The 18042-nt window shown below is 40.3% G+C and overlaps 1 protein-coding gene and 1 long non-coding RNA gene across 3 annotated transcripts in view; one reads left to right on the forward strand and one right to left on the reverse strand.

Moving 5' to 3' along the window:
• LOC138116911 (uncharacterized) overlaps positions 1 to 18042 on the forward strand; it is a 36110-nt gene that overhangs the window by 1920 nt on the left and 16148 nt on the right. The gene's annotated exons all lie outside the window — the stretch shown is intronic.
• NFATC3 (nuclear factor of activated T cells 3) overlaps positions 14240 to 18042 on the reverse strand; it is a 66053-nt gene continuing 62250 nt past the window's right edge. For both annotated transcript variants that reach the window (XM_069026733.1, XM_069026732.1), the window contains one exon: positions 14240 to 17695. In XM_069026733.1, the coding sequence (XP_068882834.1) occupies positions 17571 to 17695 (125 nt within the window). In that variant the 3' untranslated portion in view covers positions 14240 to 17570. The remainder of the gene's footprint in view (positions 17696 to 18042) is intronic.

The raw sequence follows: 18042 nt of genomic DNA on the forward strand, positions 1-18042 counted from the left end.
TCCGTGTTACCAACTGCAGCAGGAGCCTCAGTGCATTCAGGGAACGCTCTGCTGCCTGTTAGCCTTAAAATCGGAGGTCACTTTGCCGCTCATAAAATTGTTAAGTTTGTTGTGTTGTTTTTTTTTTTTCGTTTGGTTTTATTTTCTTTTGTTCAAATTTGTTCTTGTTTTTCTATTCTGAATGTTTTCTACGTGTTCATTGATATTCAAGATAGTTGCTTTGAAATGTACAAATTGATTTCAAATTGTGAAAATCACGGTTGTATCTGGCTGCGTTTAGTTGGAAAAAATTAACTTTTACAAACTGCTGTACAAAAAGAAATCGATAAAATGTTTGCTAGAGATTCAGTGGCAATGATTGGACAAAAGGAGTGCTTTAAGTGTCACCCCAATGTGAACATACTGTGTTAGGCCAAAAGTGAAATAAAAATGACTCTTTAGTCTTCTGGCTTTAAGAAAGATAACATATCCCAGCAGCATAATGTCAAGGCTTTACAACCGATTAAATTTTGTAGCAACAAACATGATTGCAGCCTCAGCTGGACCGGCCTTTGGTTGTGATGGCTCCCTGCTCCCAGCTGGCAGAGCCGAGGGCTGTGGCTTTGCCCTGCTGATTGATTTAGTTGCCCTTGGCCCTGTGGTTGGCTCCTGGTTCCCGTGTGTGGTAAAATGGCCTCGGTATTGGCAGGGCTGCTCTCAAGGAGGTGGGAACTTTCTCAAGCTTTGTTCAGCTCCTCACTGCTGAGGATTGTAAACTACTGTTGGCAGAGAGTAAATTTGTTGTTCTTGTTGGTTTTAATCCTCGTCTCTCAGGTAATTTCCTTTGGTTGTGTTTAGCACCATAAACTGAGAGCCTTTGAGAATTGTCCTTGTAGAGGATTCCACGAGATATTCACTCACACTAGAGTGTGCAGATAGTATAGAAAGAAGTGTAAAAATGGGGAGAGGTTTTTAATGCTTAGCATGGGATCTTGAGTTGCTTTAGCACTTGCCACATTTTGGAACTGCCTAGTTTTTTCAAGAGAAACTGGGGAAGCATGGGGAGTTGCATATCAATAGTTCCACTGTTTAAAAAAAGGAACAAACAAACACTCTCACCCACAACCCTTAACCCTCAAACACAGGAGTTGTCTTTGTAAATTTCTGTTGCTTTGAAATCTGGGAACATTAAACTGGGCCTTCTACTGCTCCTAGACCTTCCAGGACATTTTTCTCTTGTTGAACAATAGGTGAAAATAAGAAGAACATGTTGTGTTGCTTTTCATTTGGGAAAGCAGCTTTTACAATAGATCTGATGAACGTGCAATTGTTCTGGTTTATACCATTCTCCTGTACTGATCCCTACCTTTCCAGCTTGGCTGTTACAACATTGTAACTTCTGAAAGGTTTTTTTTTGGTTGCTATTTCATCATTCCCTGTTATCAGCACTTTATCTTCTGCTTGCTGGAGGTAGGGGAAAAGTTAATGTGCTACTTGTCACGGATCACTTGTGTGTGTATATTCCCTTCTAAAATAACTTAAGATGCTTGAATTTCATGCAAATGTGACTTTAAAAATTTGTATTTGTGTGAAAAATATTCAAAATCTTTACTCTGGGTACATTTAAAATACTTAAAAGTATGCAAGAGAGAAATATTGTTATATTTCTTCTTACTACTATCAACAAGAACAGGTGAGAAGTGGAAGGAAATAACAGAATAACTGAAGAGAGGAAAAATGAAGTATTTGGGGGAGGAGGAGTCTTACAGGAATTTTCTGCAACAAGCTCCAAAAAACTGATGGAAATGATGGGTGATTGTTGGAAAAATCTCTATTGTGTGCAGTGGAATAGCATTAGAATTTAGCTATCTTTGCTGCATTGAATAAAACCTTGTGGGTTTGTCAGGAAGAGCAAGGTCTTTTCCTGCTGTTTTCTGAACTAATTCAGTGTTGGGGATCTCTCTGGGGCTGCTTTCAGTAGGGATGGCAGGCACACAAAATTGTGCTGTGGGAGAAATGCAAAGATGTGGTGGAACTGCCTGGTGCAAAGGCTGGCAAGGAACAGCTCCTTCCTCATCTCTGATCAGCGCATGAGAGGTTAAGTGAGGAAAGGACAGTCTGAGCCTTATCTGGAGCATAACATTGGTCAGTACCACTTAGTCCAAGGAATTCTTAGTTAAACATGCCCTGAAAATATGGGACTCATTCCCACTGGATTCAGTGTGTCCTTCTCTTGTTTGATGCAATGCAGTCCTTGTGCAATTGTGAACTTTACTGTGAAAATCCACACAAGCTACACTGCATAATAATTGTAGTAATAGCATTAAATTAAAATGTTCTTGAAAAGGTCATTACTTCTGTTTGTTTGTTTGTTTGTTTTGGGGTGGGGTTGGTTGGTTATTTTGCTTTGGTTTTGTTTTTTTGAAAAGCAATGCAAAAATTTAGAAAAACAATCAATTTTGTTTAGTTTTACTGACAAGAAATCTATGCCTGGGAATATAAACTTTCAGATTGCTTACAGTGCTGTGTGTGTGTGTGGTATTTACCTTTTAAATTGTTCTAAAATGTTTTATCAAAAGTCAAGTACATCACATTCTTGGTGGGATCTGGGGTACAGGTTGGATGATGATCTGCAGGCCATAAGGAGCTACATCTTAAACTAGAGTTAGAGTTACACCTGGTAGTTCTCATGACAGTAATAGACCATTTCTCTTGCTTGTGAGGAGAAGGCTTATAAGGATGGCAGCTTCCATATTTTCAATGAAATGTGACTTCTGTTTGTCTTTAAAATTAATCTTTTTGCTCAGCTAAAAGATATTGGTGACTGATAACAGCATGTCAGTGGTTTTTTTTAAAGTGATTTGATCTTACCTTGTAAGAAGTAAGCCCCCAGAAAAGAAAGGATTCCAAATTTTCAGGTTATGGGGACAGTTTTGGAGATGATTTGGGGAAGAAAGAAAATTGTATGGCCATAGACCTAGACCCTGATGATACACCACAGAGAGTGTGCTAACAACAGGGGAAATTGTGCATGCAGTGATGGCAATATTTTGGATTTGTGGATTGTTTGTTATTTTTTTCTATTCTGTTCACTGGCACCAGGTTCCACCAGTGGTTCCTTGTCAGACACAGCTCATCTGGAAAAACAGCACAGTGCAACTGCAGGGTAGGAGCTCACTGCTGGAGTGGGCCTGAAGATCTTCCAGCTACAGAGCAAGTTCAGTGCTGGATATTGTAGCTTCCAGAAGGTTTGTAATGACCAGGCTAATGACCCTTGTAATGGTTTAGGAGATGGGATGATTTTCTGACCTATTTTGAACAGGAAAAGCAGGTTGCAAACGTGCTGAGGAGGCAGCATCAGCCCACATTGCTGGCAGGCTGGGACGAGCTGGTGGCAAAGGACAGCACTGCTGGCAGTCTGCTCTTGGGGTTACTCTGGGAAGCCACGAACAGAAAAATCAGTCAAAGAGCATTGTGGGCTGAACTAAACCAGCTTTGAGCTGGGCAGCTCCAGAACACAGCTGAGCACAGCTCCGTTGGGAAGCTGGGCAAGCAGGAATGCAGTTACCAGCACAGCTCTGCTCATGTTGCTGGTCTCATGAACTGTAGTCACAACTGATTATAAGTTATAGACTCTAGAATTTTTTGAGACAATTAGGATAAACCAAAGTGGGGGAAAGGAGGGGTTGCTGGATACAGTTGCAGTTTGTTCATTGCATGTCTATCATTGAGCATAAATGAAGGTTTAGTCTCTAGATACAGAGCAGGAAATAGGATTTGAAATCAGAAGGAAGAGCCAAGGAACAGTGTTTCTTATGCCAGCACCTCAGTTTTCATCCCTTTAAACAAGGCATAGTAAGGGGGAACATGCAATATCTGTGTTGATGTCACTGTAAAATCACATAACTTTGAGGAGTAATTATGGAGCTAGTAAAGAAACAGACACCCCCTGGCTCTTGGAGCCCTTGAGTTTGTAACTCACATTGAGTCAGAAATCCTTCAGAAGAGCTATTACAGAATTAGAGTAACTTTTGAATTCTATTTAGCAAGCACAGCATCTCTCTTCAGAAATTCTTCTCATTCCTATGTATTGTTTTTTTATTTCAGAAATATTCAGTTTCATAGTTACTTTAGATACAAAATTTGTGAAGTATACGGGGGAAAATGGTTGCTCTTCAGCAGACTGTGGCACTGAAAATTGAACTCTGCAAACTCTTTGTGTAAGAGGACTTGCATTTTTTCCTGAATGCTCAAAACCACTGCCATCCCCACCCCCACTTGAATGGTTTTCTCTATTGTTCAGTGTACCCAGGAAAAATAAGATTTTGTGGTTTGTAATTAATTTTTATTTTTTACCCACATAAACCATAGGGTGTTTTTTTGAATTTTCATATTAAAAACACTCCATCGTTAGTTCCCCAAATCAACAGTGGAACACTGAAACCCTAGAGATGAGATTTCCAGTACCTTTCTTTTTTAGTACCTTTTGAACAGGCAGTGCTTTGCAGATCCCTGTTTAGATGGTGTTGTGAGAGAGCAGCTGTGCAGAATGATAACTGCTGTGACAGTCCCCTTCACTGGGAGATGTTGGAGTTACCAGTTACCCTCTCTTCTCTCCTAAATGGGTTTGCTGTTGTGCTTTAGGAATTGCATAAAGACCTTTCATGCTTGCTGCCCTTCAACCACTCCAAACCTGATAGATATTTTTCATGAATGGCAAACAAAACCTAAGATCTCAACCTCACTTCTCCACCAGTGGTGAGGTTTGCAACCATCAGCAAAATGGAAAACAACCTGAACTAGTACCTGTCACTGTGATGGCACTACAGTGCCAAAAGGAGTAAAGTGTGGTGGGCTTGTTTTGGGGTTTTTAAATATGAAAATGAAAGTGGCAATTTATAGTAAGGATGACATAATAATATGAGTGTGAAAGGAAAGCTTTTGTCCTGCCCTGTGATGCTCATGAGCAGCTGCTCAGATTGTGCTTCCAGAACACCTTTGTGGCGCAACCTAGACCATGTCTGGTGTTTGTATATTCATTCCCTCTTCAGAATATCCCCTGCTCAGTATGGTGGGTACTCTGTAAGCTCTGCATAGGGGGTTATCTGCCATGGGGCTCTCTTGAACCTCTCCCTGCATGGACTGCACACACAGGCTGGGCCAGCAATCTGCCCAGAGCAACAGCCCAGGTTTGCTCCGATATGCCCCAAGCATAGATTTTGTTTGTGGAATGAGCTCATCTGGTTTTGGCCACATTTGAGTACATTTGAAGCATGAGGTTAATATTTAGTCTAAAATTATCTTTGTTTTCCACACGGTATCTCAACACTGAATAAGATCAGCAACTTGTGATTTTTTTTTTTTTTAACTCGCCCCCTCCTCCTCACATAAATTGTTCAGACTTTCACTCTGAGGAAGAAAGAAAGCTGGGGTTTTTAAGTAATTTTTTGTGAACACAGTAAATGCAGTTCACTTCAGACCAATAATCAAACCACACATACAGCCTTTTGTCTTAACTCTATTAAAGTATTAAAGATAATGTTCTCTTGATAATGCTTCATGATGGGAAAACATTCCTCTCTTTCAAAAATGCCTTTGCATTTATCTTACTGCAGTGTTCCCTTAAAGATTGCTAATGTGGAGCTTTATAAATAATCCTTGCTGCACTGCTGTAAAAGTAATTTAATGGACATTTCTGGGAGGACAGGCTGATGGGAGGGTATTTATAGGAAGTATCAAGGGGTGCCTGACAAAGTGAGGTGGATGGTTTGGCTTTTTAGGGGAGCTGGGAGTGAAGCCTGGTGTCACTGCTGATGAACAGACAGCTCTGCTGTGCAGGGTGAGCACACTCTGTGCCTCCTGTTCCCAGCCCACCCAGCCTGTTCTGAGAACAGCTCAGCTCTGCAACCCTTGTAAACATTGCTCCAGCTGTGTGAAGCCACTGGAGCGGCTACAGTAGTTGCTGGAAGGTCAACCAAGGCCAGCCTTAATTATGCAGACAAAAAAGAGAAAATAATTTAAATGTTCCCAACACTGAGCAAACAACAAAGATTTCTTCTTAACCCTACTATAGCAGGAACACCTTTTCTCTGAAGGACACACTTTTTTTACTTCCAGAATGGCTCCTCTGCCTGAAAGCCTTCACTGAATCATCAGTCCTACCTGGCCATGCCTCTGAATCCAGCCTCTTTTGTCAGGTATCTTCTTTCTTACAAAGGAGAGTTTTCTGTGCTAAATTCTGCACTACTGTTTAGAAAATAAGTCTACAGAGGGTTATTTTGTTTTGATTCTTCTCACTCATTTTTTTTGAGGCATCCACTGTGGGATACCAGGAATCTGTTCCATAAGAATTAATGCTGTCTTCCTTAAATACAGCTTCATGTGTCCTTTTCTTTAGTTTAGCATCTGTTTTGTGGAAACCACCAGATGTGCAATACTGGCTTTCAGGTAGTACCTTCAGTGGCAGGGGCAGATGGAAGAGTTTCTGGGCAGTTGTGCATGGCTGGTGTTGGAAGCAATTGTTTCATATGGTTTGGAAGCTTCTCTACTGCTGTTGGAACAAGAGGGGGACATCAGATGAATTGTTTATATATAAATTATTCATTACTTTTAAATTAATAAAACTAGAAGCATATGTTAAAAATTTCTAGGGTTTACCAGTTGCTATCTGTTAGTTAAGTGAATGTGATGTTGGGGCTTAAATAAGGCATTAGATGAACCCAAGCATCTTTTCATAACAGCAGAATTTTGGAGCCAGAAAGGAGAACTTTAAATATAAATAATAGCAACAGAATGGAGTGAGAGAATGCTATCTAAACAAGAGCTGGCAGGAGGCATTGCTGCCATTGCAGATGCAAGTTGCAGATAAGAAAAGCCCCTGAATAGCTCTGTCCTGCCCTTCCCCACATGTTTTCTTCCTCTGGGAGTACAGGGAGAGCTAGGGGCTGGATGTGCACCACCCAAACCCACCTGATCCTAACTGGGAGCTGGTCCTTCTCCTCCCAAGTGGAATCTGATATGGACACATTAAGTCACATGGAGGGGGAAAGAACAAATGCAGCTTAAATTTCCTTCGGTGTGGGGCTGACTTCAGATGGTGAATTTTTCTGGGAGTAGGGAGGGAAATTGCTGATAAAGCTCTGAATTGTTGAAAGTTTGAGTTACGGGAAAGATCGGTGATGGAACAACTCATGATCAATATGTTTGCAAAGACTGGGATTAAAAGGTGCACTTTGTAACCAATAAGACTCTAAAATGCTTTCTATATGTGACCTGAAATGTCAACCAGAACATATATTGAGTTCTGGGAACTGGAGATCATAGTACTTAACAGAGATTTTATGTTATCTCTGTGGGACAGAGTGGAAAATAACTCGGAATTCAAATGATGATTGCTTAAGAAAACATTTACCTTAGTGGCCTGCACAAACCCAGATAATTACATAATACCTACTTGAAACTCACCTTTATTTCAGCTGGCCATGATATTTCTTGAATCTTGACTTTTTAAATATTAAACACTTGCTGCATTCCAATTGAATGGAGACTATCTTCTTGGTGACTAACATGATTTTTTTGCATTTATTTGAATACCTCACAATAGAAAGTGGGTTAAAACAAAACTATAGCACAAATTATCTATGATACAGTGATACTGTACATCCTAAGATATCCGTGTATTTTACCAAAGCTTGTTCAGTGCTGTGATGTTCTGCCCTGTGTGAGCCTTGCAGTTCTAGTGTATTTTCAAAAATGAATGCCCAACAGGGAGCCTCCAGTATGGCCAACAGCTACTAGGAATTATTTGTGCTTCTCTGGCACATGTACTGCAACTCTTCCTGGAGTTGTGCCTTTTGAATGAGGAACCTGCTCTGTTGGTATTTCAATTGAGTGGATGAAGTGCTGGATGGCTGGGTCACTTGCTAAACTGTCTTGAGGTCTCAGTTTTTAAATTCACCATGTGTGAGGAAGAAGAATGCCTTGTAGTTACCCAGATTACTTTAACTAGCATGAGTTAAGTGTGATTTAGATTGTGAATCTGTGTTTAATCATAATGCTCAGAGCAATCAGGTTAGTTGTTGTTTTGTTTTTAAAAAAAGACATAGGAATAGAAATAGATAAACAACCGGCCCCATGTTTAGTCTGGCTTCATTTATACTGTGTGAGAATGCTCTCAGTGTAGTAATCAACTTTGCTCTTTCTTTCCCCTTCTGATAACCTTACTGAAGGGTTTAGCCTTTGTGTCTTTAGCTTTTACAGCTATTATTCCCTTTCAAGTCTTCTAGAAGATTTATACAGGTTTAATCTCACCTGATACCCCCTTTCTTCCAGATCGTACTCTTTTTGTTTTGAGTAGGAAAGTTGGGCCATCCTTTTAGTTACAATAAAGGCTGTTTCCCTTCCATATTTATGTAAACGTTTCCGCCCATTAAGCATCAGTTCTTTTACTAAATTGCTCAGGTGTTTTGCCTCAATGAGGTGTGGAATTCTCCCCTTTCGATAGATGCTGCCCCTTGCTGTGGAACAGCTTCACGGAGGCCCTGTGTCAGTCTGTGCACTGAAAGCAGCACTGTGGTTATGTCACCTTACTGCTGGCTCTTGAGAGAGACCAGACATTACTGAGCACCACTCAAGGGGAGCAGATTTCCAACCTTTTCTCCTTCATAGGCTTCCCAGGATTTTCTTGTTCTATAAGCAAATCTCGCCTGAACTCATCTGTGGTCAGCCCTGTGATGAAGAATTAGCAGTGCTACCAGAAATTCAGGCTCTGCTTTCAGTTGGATTCATTGTATCTTGCTTAGCTGTCAGCCATTTGCCTCTTCTGGCTGTGAGATAGTCCAGGCATTATTAATTAGAGGTAGAAGCAGGAGGGACTTCACTGGAGTTTGGTACAGAGGGACACTGTAGAGACTGTGAACCTCCTGATGAGCCCTGGCTGGTTCAGTGCAGGCAGACCAAAGCTGTTTCCCCCAGTGACTTTTCTGCATGTGAGATTTTATCTCCTATTCCCGCTTGCTTATGTTTGTTTTGTGGGAGTACTACTGAGAGTAAAGTGATTCAAAATACACAAATGGCGAGAAATAATTCAAACTGCATGTGATCTTAAACCTCCTTCTCAGTTGCAAATAGAAAGCTAAAGCTAGTTTGCCATTACCTTCTTGCTTTAAGCCGAATGTCTGTGCCTTTTGGGGAGTTCACAGAGTCTAACCTGGATTCAGGTGCGTGTTTCGTGAGCACTCACGCTTCATTGCCAGAAAAAGAGACTCCAGACACTTGTCCTTTGTCAGCTTTTTTCTTACCCCTGACTTTTCTTGAGGGGATTCGAACTGCGTAGGATCTCTACATGAATTAAATGTTATAACACACCTGGCCCCACCCCCAAGCTGCAATTTGCCTTCTTAAAAAAAAAAATCCTAAAAAAAGTCCTTTTGTTGTTGAGAGCAGGATCCCGATGGTATCTATGTGACTCAGAGAGTGTCAGTAACACCAAGTGAAGGTTTGACGGTGATTGCTTGTTTAAACAAATTTGAGAGCTTGGGAGACACTCCCAGAACAGCTGAACACCTGAGCTCTTTGAATCTCAATAACGTGATGTTTTTCTTGTTAACTTCACCTCTGAGGAGATATTTTATGTTGCATGGAGCCAGTGCTGATTCTGCTTGCTGGGCCCATCTGCAGCACATCTCTATTGTCTGAAAAGAAGCCTTCAGTGATAAACCACCTGAGTGTATTTTGGATGAAAGAAACACCAGGTAGCTTGAAAACCATGTTACAACCTGAGTGTAAAGACAGCATTTAATTGCTTTCTAAATTTTTTCTACTTTGATTATGAAAGACTGAGTGGCTGTTTAAATACAATATTTAATGTCACTCAGAATTGTACTGGTTTTAGGTTATGTCCTTCCAACCAAACAGGAATATTCTTTTTTGTCATAAGTGGTAGAATTGCATTCTACTCATCTGGTCCAGATGGTGTTTGACCTGCTAAGAGTTCATGTGCTGTTGGAAAAAATATTGAGTTTAGTGTAATATTTGTGAAAACGATACAAAGTCATGAAGGCACAGTCCCTGGGGGGGGGGGGGGGGTCCGGGCAAGAGGGCACAAATGGCACAGAAAAACGGAACAATTGACATTAGAACATGCCCTGCTTAGCCAGTGATATGTTCAACTGTTGCTTATCTAAAAGATGGTTTTTGCAGCTTTACTGCTGTCTAAAAAGTATATCTAAAAAGAATTTTGTGAGAGATTTTCCTGCTTTCTGCTATGAAGTAGTTGAGGTCAACCTTTTGTGGGAGTGGAAGCCTATAATTAGAGACAGACCTGCTCAGTAACCAAAATATTTTCTCTTTTTTCTTTTTCCCCTTTTCTCTGTCTTTTGTATGTTTTGTATTTCTCTTTCTAGCTAAGGAAACCTTACTGGATTCCAGTGTCATTTTAGCAGCTGGATTAGTTCCAAAGGGTTTAGGCTTGGGCAAGCAGCATATGAGTCTCTCAGCAAACTCTGCTGACAGCCACAAAATGTATGGCTGTGCCTCTCCAAGCCACGATGTCATTCAGCCCAGCATTTGGCCAGTGTTGGATTGCTTGTTATCCCTCATTGTTTGTGCAACTTTTCCATTATAACTTCTGTCAGTGGTGAGGTCAGATGGCAATGATGACATTCTTGGCATAGCTTCGTTTTTCATATCCTTAGAAAAAAATAATCCCATAGTAGCACTTAATTGAGTTTCAGTATTGCCTTATTTGTCCTATTGGCTTGATGGCTGGTACTCCTCCTCCAGCTACTGTGACTACAGCCAGGCAAATGTCACAGGGTGGTATTTGCTGTTACTCGAATAAAGTTATCCTTGACCTCTCGTATTTGCTTTCTGTTGAAGATTTTATTAGCAAATTTTTATTCCTGGTAAGGGAAGAAATGGTGGGAAAATGGAAATGCAGAAATTCATGTACTGACAAAACAGTGTGTGCTGATCAGTGCAGCTGGAGACAGAAACAATTACAGCAGGGACTGATCACGCAGCAGGGACCTGAGCACGAGCTGCTGTGACAGACAGGTGTGAGGATTAATGTCCTGTGAGCAACCTTTCCACATGGAGACCCTGCCTAGAAAACACACAGGGTAAAGTTGAACCAGTGGCAGTTAAACTGGAAATCTGCACATCTGCTGTCAACTGCAACTGGTTTTGACCTGTAAATGCTTGTTGCACCTTTCTTATGGTGCAACTCTTAAAATGGCAAAACTTGAAAGTAAACCTTAATTCATTAAATCATAGAAAACCAGTGCTTTGGACAGGCTGTGCAGCAGCTCTGGAGACACTTGTTCAAACGACTGAAGACTGGAAAAATCTGTTCTTGCATCATACTTGGAGAATTTCCTACTTGAAAACAGTGACATACTGACTGCTAGAAGTGTGTCTTGTCCTTTTCCAACACTTTGCAAGAACGACTTGGCTGGTGAATACACCAGGGATTTCATGGGATATTTACAAACGGATCCTTTTATTTCTGTGAGAAAAAATTTATGATGCATGTAGGACAATGCTCAGCTATTCTGTGCTGTGCATTTGTTGCAGTGGTGTTGCCACCTTGGCAGAGAGGAATCCATCACACCTTTTGTACCAAGCTGTACTAAATTTAGAAGGCAGCCCTGACCTTTCATGCCTTGTCCTAAAAAATGCTCTATGCCAGCTTAAATTGTTCGTGTAACAGCCAGCACCTCTGGTGTGTGGAGAAGCTGGGCTTAGGAACTTGCATCTTCGATACCAGAATCTGCAGTCCTTAATGTGTGGAGGTGGTTACTGAGAGATGCTGCAGTTGTTCACGTGTAGGGTGGTTATTGTTTTTTATAATTGCCTATTTTCTAGAAAATATTTTCCTTCCCAACTGTCAGGATTTTCAGCGCACTGCTTCCTTGTTTTTCCTGCTTTTTATTACAAGAAGGACCTTTCTAAGTCATCAGTCATTTATCATTCCATTGTCACAGGAACTTGTAGGAGTAGTTGTTTCCTTTTCCCTTCAACTTATTCCATATGATACCATTGATTATCCAGCACTGCATTCCCAAGCGATATTTTCGTATCGAGTCCTCTTTAGGCGCATCACTTCTCTTTGATCAAAAATTACAGAAAAGAACGAGCACAGACTACAAACATTCTTCCAGCTCTTACCAGCAGGTGTCACAGCAATGACAGTAAGGAAGAGGTAAGTATCATCTTTCTCAGTTCCAATTAAAAACCCCGATGAAATGAAAACTGTACATTTGCAGAAACAGCTTGAGAACTTGTAGAGCCTGACTTTTCTAGTGGATCAGTCTCTTCAAAAACATCCATGGAACATCCAAGTCTTTACAAAGTAAATATTCTTTTTTCTATTCTTTCTGTATCTTAGTCTTTTTTCCTTCTGTTTTCTTTTGCATCTACCAACTGTTAACAAAGGTTCGTTAACAAAGGTAGGTTATTGTAAAATAATTTCTTAGAGGATCTCTGCAAATGACAATGCTTTTTGTGTGCTAAGAATGATTGATTGATTGACTGATAAACATTATCCTTTTACCAGGCAGAAGAGAAGTTAACTTCCTTTACCAGAGAAGTCTGTATGCAAAACTATGCATGAATTTAAATATATTGACAATTCTTTTTTGTTTTCCATGGCCTTTTACATACCTCAATACTTTACGCACTACTGCAGTGGCTACTTCTCGAATACTGTTATTGTAAATTAATTTAAGCAAGAGGCAAAGAAAAAAGGTGGGAAGAAAAGAGCTCAGTCCTCACCTCATTCACTCCAGTGGAGCACATGGTGGATTCAGAGCATACAGTGGTATTTTGAGTTAGGGAGGGAGAGAGAGAGGTCCCGAAACAAGCAGCAGGAAGAGACGGCACAAGCAGTGCCGAGGAATATTGTAAAAAAGTACTGGCTACAATATGAGAATTAAAAGGCCTTCATTTCTGTCAGCATTTTCTTTGGGTTTGGGTCCTAAATGAACAAACTTCCGGCTACTCTTCTAAAGGAACTGACTTTAACAGGACATTCCTTCTCTCTGATTACCTGGAACACCAAACCAATGTTTTGTAAGGTAGAACCGACGTTTTCACCCTGCCTGGAATAGTGTCGTCTCTGCAACAACAGCCGTGTGTGTCAGCGCTCAGCTTCACCGGCCCTGGCGTGACTGCAGAGCCTCTCCTGTCCCACCCCACCAGCCTCCAGCCTATTTGCATCTGAAAGGCGACTTGAATTGACGGTAAAGAAGACGCAGTCAATGGTTTATTGCTGGTGTCGGTGTGTGCTAATTATACCCTGGGTAATCACCCTACAAAACATGTGAACAGCTTTCAAACCGCCGGGGCTATTTTTACTAAACCTCGGCTATATTTACCCTGCCCCTGTGCATTCGGCTGGTGGCACTTTAGCATCCCCTTTCTGGTGTATTTATAGCTGAAAGCACCGCTGAAGGTAATCGGCCGGGACACGCACTCTAAGGGAGGCTAATCCCGCCCTAGCCGTGTTGTCCCTGGGAATGCGAGCCATCATCCCTGCGATCCTGCTCCTGTTCTCTCCCGGGCAGGTGAGCACTGGCAGCCAAAGGCCGGAGCTTTTGCTTCCGTGCTCAGTTTGGCACAGTCCCACACGTCACTGTGGGATCCCACGGGTAAGGAAAGGGCCCGGTAAGAAACTGCAGGGGAGATAAACACCTTTTCAGTAGCACCATGATCACTGAGATGAGATACAGATTATAAGGCCTGACTTTGCACAAAGGGACTTCCCTCGGTACTGCTTGATCAGCCAGGATTTGGCAAATAATTTAAACTTTGTAGGAAATTGACATTTAGTTCAGAAACAGTTTAACTGCATCTTGCCTATGATAATATCCTTTCAGGAATGGAAATTACTGTTTTTGATGAACTCCCTTGCATAATAATTTCTGGAAAAAGTTTTCAAAATAGTCTTGTGATTGTCTAATTGAAATGATGACACTTGCAAATAGGGAAGCAGCAGTATGGTGCAAACTGGTACTCCGCCTGCACTGCTGATCACTTCTTATGTAGGAGGTTCACTGTTGCTGGCCCCAAACTTCATCAGACTGTTCAAAATCACCACTCTTCCAGGGGAATATCCAATGTCCCTCACTTCCTGTGTCACAACTTGGCACAGCTGGTTACCATTGCATCACAAATGGAGTTTCTTCCCACTGTGTCTGGGTCTGCATTTTAAATAAATGACAATGCATTTGCATTATTTTTATTTATTTGAACACTATGATTTAAGAGCCTAAATGCAAGTTCTTCCCTTTATTTCTGCAAGTAGCACTGCAATCATAACTTACAAAAATGTTTAAAATACAAAATGTACATGAAATTACAATACAAGGCTCTGTAAACATCTAGAACTTAATCTTTATTGTCCCACATTTTTAAAATATAAAACTTCAATTTGAACGATTTCCGAACCTCAAGGAATGACATCCATTTTGAGTATCAAAAATAGAGTTTCAAAGCTTTGTATCAGAACAAAACCATTATTTTCATTCTTTGGTTTAAAAAGGGTGGCAGTTCCCCTGATAACATGTAAGTTTTACTACAGAAATTCAGATTGCTAGTTCATGGTAATTTCAAAACTCATCCCTGTCCCCCTGGATTAATATGCTACCCCTTTATTTCTTTTCCTAAACATTGATCTTTGACCCTCCTTATAGAAAAGCTAGCTCATCATTAAGGCTTTCCTTCAGGACAATCTAAATTATTAAAAATTTTTGGAAAAGTACTCAGGGAGAAGACAGGACTTAAGGGCAAGGAAGCGGATGCCAACAAAATATTAACAGTTGCCGGGTTCTGTTGTTTAATTAAATTTGCATAGTCCAATAGAGATCATGTGCTTTTTATACCACTAAAATTATACAAGATTAACAGTCTGCATCTACGTTATCACACAAGCTAAAATAAAATTAAGACCCTTGTATTGAAGCTTTTACAAGGCAAATACAAAACTGCTTTAGTATCCAAAGCTATATTTTTTTAAATTTCATTTTTAAATAGGAAAGCATTTCTATGTCTACAGGCATCAAGGTATTTAAAGGCATCAGAAAATTTAGTGCATAGCAACTCCGGATTGTTTGGGCTCCTATATTTTAGGTACAGTGTGAATTCCAGCTACTTGGAGAACTTGCAAGGAGAGTCTGTACCGGCAGGATAAAGGAGCATAAATCCCATACAGTATGAAAAGCTTTTAAGTCAGAATTTTCCTACAAACAATGGTTAATGCAAAAGACCCAATACAAGAATGAAAACTGGAACACGCCTTGCCACCAGCACACGCTCTGAGACAATTACATAGTTTACAGCATTGTGTGGTTTGATTTCTTTTGAAGGTGTTAAAAACATAAATAGATGTATTTCTGAGCATGTGAGTTCTTTCTAGGATCTTTAACATACATGAGTAGAGGACAGAGTAAAGCACCATTGCTGAGGGACCATTACAATATCCCACTTTTCAGATTCCAGCCCTGCCAATTACTTCTTGCAAATGTCAAGATTTGCACCACTGAACAGTACATTCACAAAAAAGATGCTTAAGATTCCCAGCAGGTACACAGTGGCCTTGCATTAAGTTGTTTGAAATAATGATGAAACATCAAGTTAATAGCCTCAGGCTGCACTCTTAAAAGGAAGTACATGATAAAATTATAATTTTACCCACTTAATATATGGTCTTTAAAAGTTCATGATTCAGCTGTTACAGAGATGCAATTACAGCTGCTGCAGTGGTATTGCTGGGGCACTGACTTCACTTCAGGTATAAGGTTTTGCCTACAAAAGGTTCAATGGAAAGTCTTCCCCATGACTTTTTGCCAAAATGCGACATCAGCGAAAGCTGTGTTTACTCTCCAGGTGTTATAACTCAGCCCTGCTCTCCACTGTCAGACCCCTTCATTCATTTGAAGTCTACACAGAACCATGTGCTCCCCATGTACTAAACTGCTAAAATGGCCACACTTGTCTGAACTGGGTCCAATGCAAATATTCTTACCAATTTTCTAATTCTTTGCATTAATTCACTCTTAATTTTCATTAGACTGTCATGGCTGACCCAAATGAGCAACTAAAAGCAACACCTTGGATGTTCTGAGGTTCCATGTACTGCTGACCTTCCTGTGCCATGATTGGTGTACCGTCTGTTCCATGGAGGAGAGCTCTGTAAATGAGTGATTCCTGGGGGAGGGAAACGTGTGTGGCCTTCACAAGCAGTCTAGAATCCTCTGTACACTGTCTAATTGTAAAGGCCAGAGATTTTAAAGTAAAGATGTAAACAGATTATTTCAAATTCATCAGATTATGTGGATAAGGGAGATGCAGCCTCAGAGCACAGCACAGAGTTTACTGCTGCTGTGATGAATCTTGTGTATTTCTTTGGTAGCTCCTGTTTCACACCTTTACAATTAAACATGGACACATTATACTGCCTAACCACTACTTCACAGTAAATTACTTTTTAGCAAACTGACTTTTATAAACAGCCTGAATCTAAGGAACTGTAGTGGTCCTCTCCTTAGGACTCCCGAGTGGCATGGGCAGGCATACAGCATATAAAAGATACAGCTGTGATCAAATGATTTATTGCATTGAAAACTTGAATGCCACTGAATTAGTGATCTCAAAACCATATTCTGCAGGGATAATGGGAACATTTAGATCCTCAGCAAACATTAGATTTTCTCCTGTATCTAACATGGCTTTGATGTTGCTGTTCTTTATCTAAAATCCTACTGCTCAAATTTGATTACAAATGTAACTTTCTAAGAAAAAAGCTATTTCAAGAAGGAGCCTGTGCTAATAAAGATCAGGAAAATTATCCATAAAGTTATAGAAGTTAAATTTTGGAATGTAATTTCTATCCCAACACTTTCATGATGGAATGGTCTTTTTGCAGCCTATCAAGTAACATTTTCAGTTTATAAACAAGTGCAGGTCTACATTTGGCTTTGCTTCCTATGAATCTAAGAAAGAAAACACTACAGTATTCATATACACAATGGCTTCCGTGGCATTGGCTTCAGATGACAGGTATGATTTGCCACTGGAAGATCTTATTAAGAAAAAAATTAAACAACAGAAGCTTTAAAGGCTTTCCAAAATGACCAAAAGGTGTTACAAATCATCAGTTACAAACTATACTACCTCTAAGGGCAAGCAGCACACTCAAGATGTGCATTAAATCTTTTTCCATATTCAGGACTGTGAATATTATAAGAGCAAACTAACATCTCCACACATCTGAAGCACTTACAATATAAAAGTATTCTATTTAAATGCAAAAAGCAAAGCTTGTTTGTAACTTTAAAACAGTTAAAGTATCTGGTGTAGATTTTGTGTGTCCATTTTAAGAAGTCTCTTTACAGTATCTGAGGAACTATGGTTAAAATGCTCTGTCTCTACATCAAAAACGTAACCCACTAAAAGGGCTTTGCAAGGATCCACTGTTCCAGTTCATAAAGGCCACAGAGTTGGAAGCACAGTAAGTCTAAAGAGGAAGAGGATGAAGAAATATTCAGAGAAAATGTGACGTTTTCATGGATGTTGAGTCGTTAGCTTATCTGTTACTGGATTCCATCAGATATTCTTGTCTCCAGAGATCCAGGACACGTATGTGCAGACTGGCTGGCCACTGTTGTTCCATGTGACACTGAGATCTGTGACATATCTCTTCCTATGATCTCATTCACTATAAAGAAAGAAGAAATATTAAAAAGTGACAGTTTTTATGCTTTCCAAAAGGCAGAACTCATCAGTATAACCCTTTTAAAAATAAATACTTTCAGTCCTAAGCCTGGATGCTGTTACATGACAGAAGATGGATGAGGAGCCTGGCTTCAGCAACAGTTAAGCAAGGGGGGAAAAAATGTCCTGCCATAATCCATGCTGGAGCCTCCCTAAGCCCCTTGAAGAAAATAAGCACAAGACACCAGGTAACTGAGAGGCACAGCATAGGTCACCTTAATGGAGATTTCCCCACAAAACTCCTTCTGTTCAAGATTGTTACAGGCACAACAAATAACTCCAACAACTCCT

This window comes from Aphelocoma coerulescens, chromosome 11, assembly GCF_041296385.1.
Source record: "Aphelocoma coerulescens isolate FSJ_1873_10779 chromosome 11, UR_Acoe_1.0, whole genome shotgun sequence".
Classification (NCBI taxonomy): Eukaryota; Metazoa; Chordata; class Aves; order Passeriformes; family Corvidae; genus Aphelocoma; species Aphelocoma coerulescens.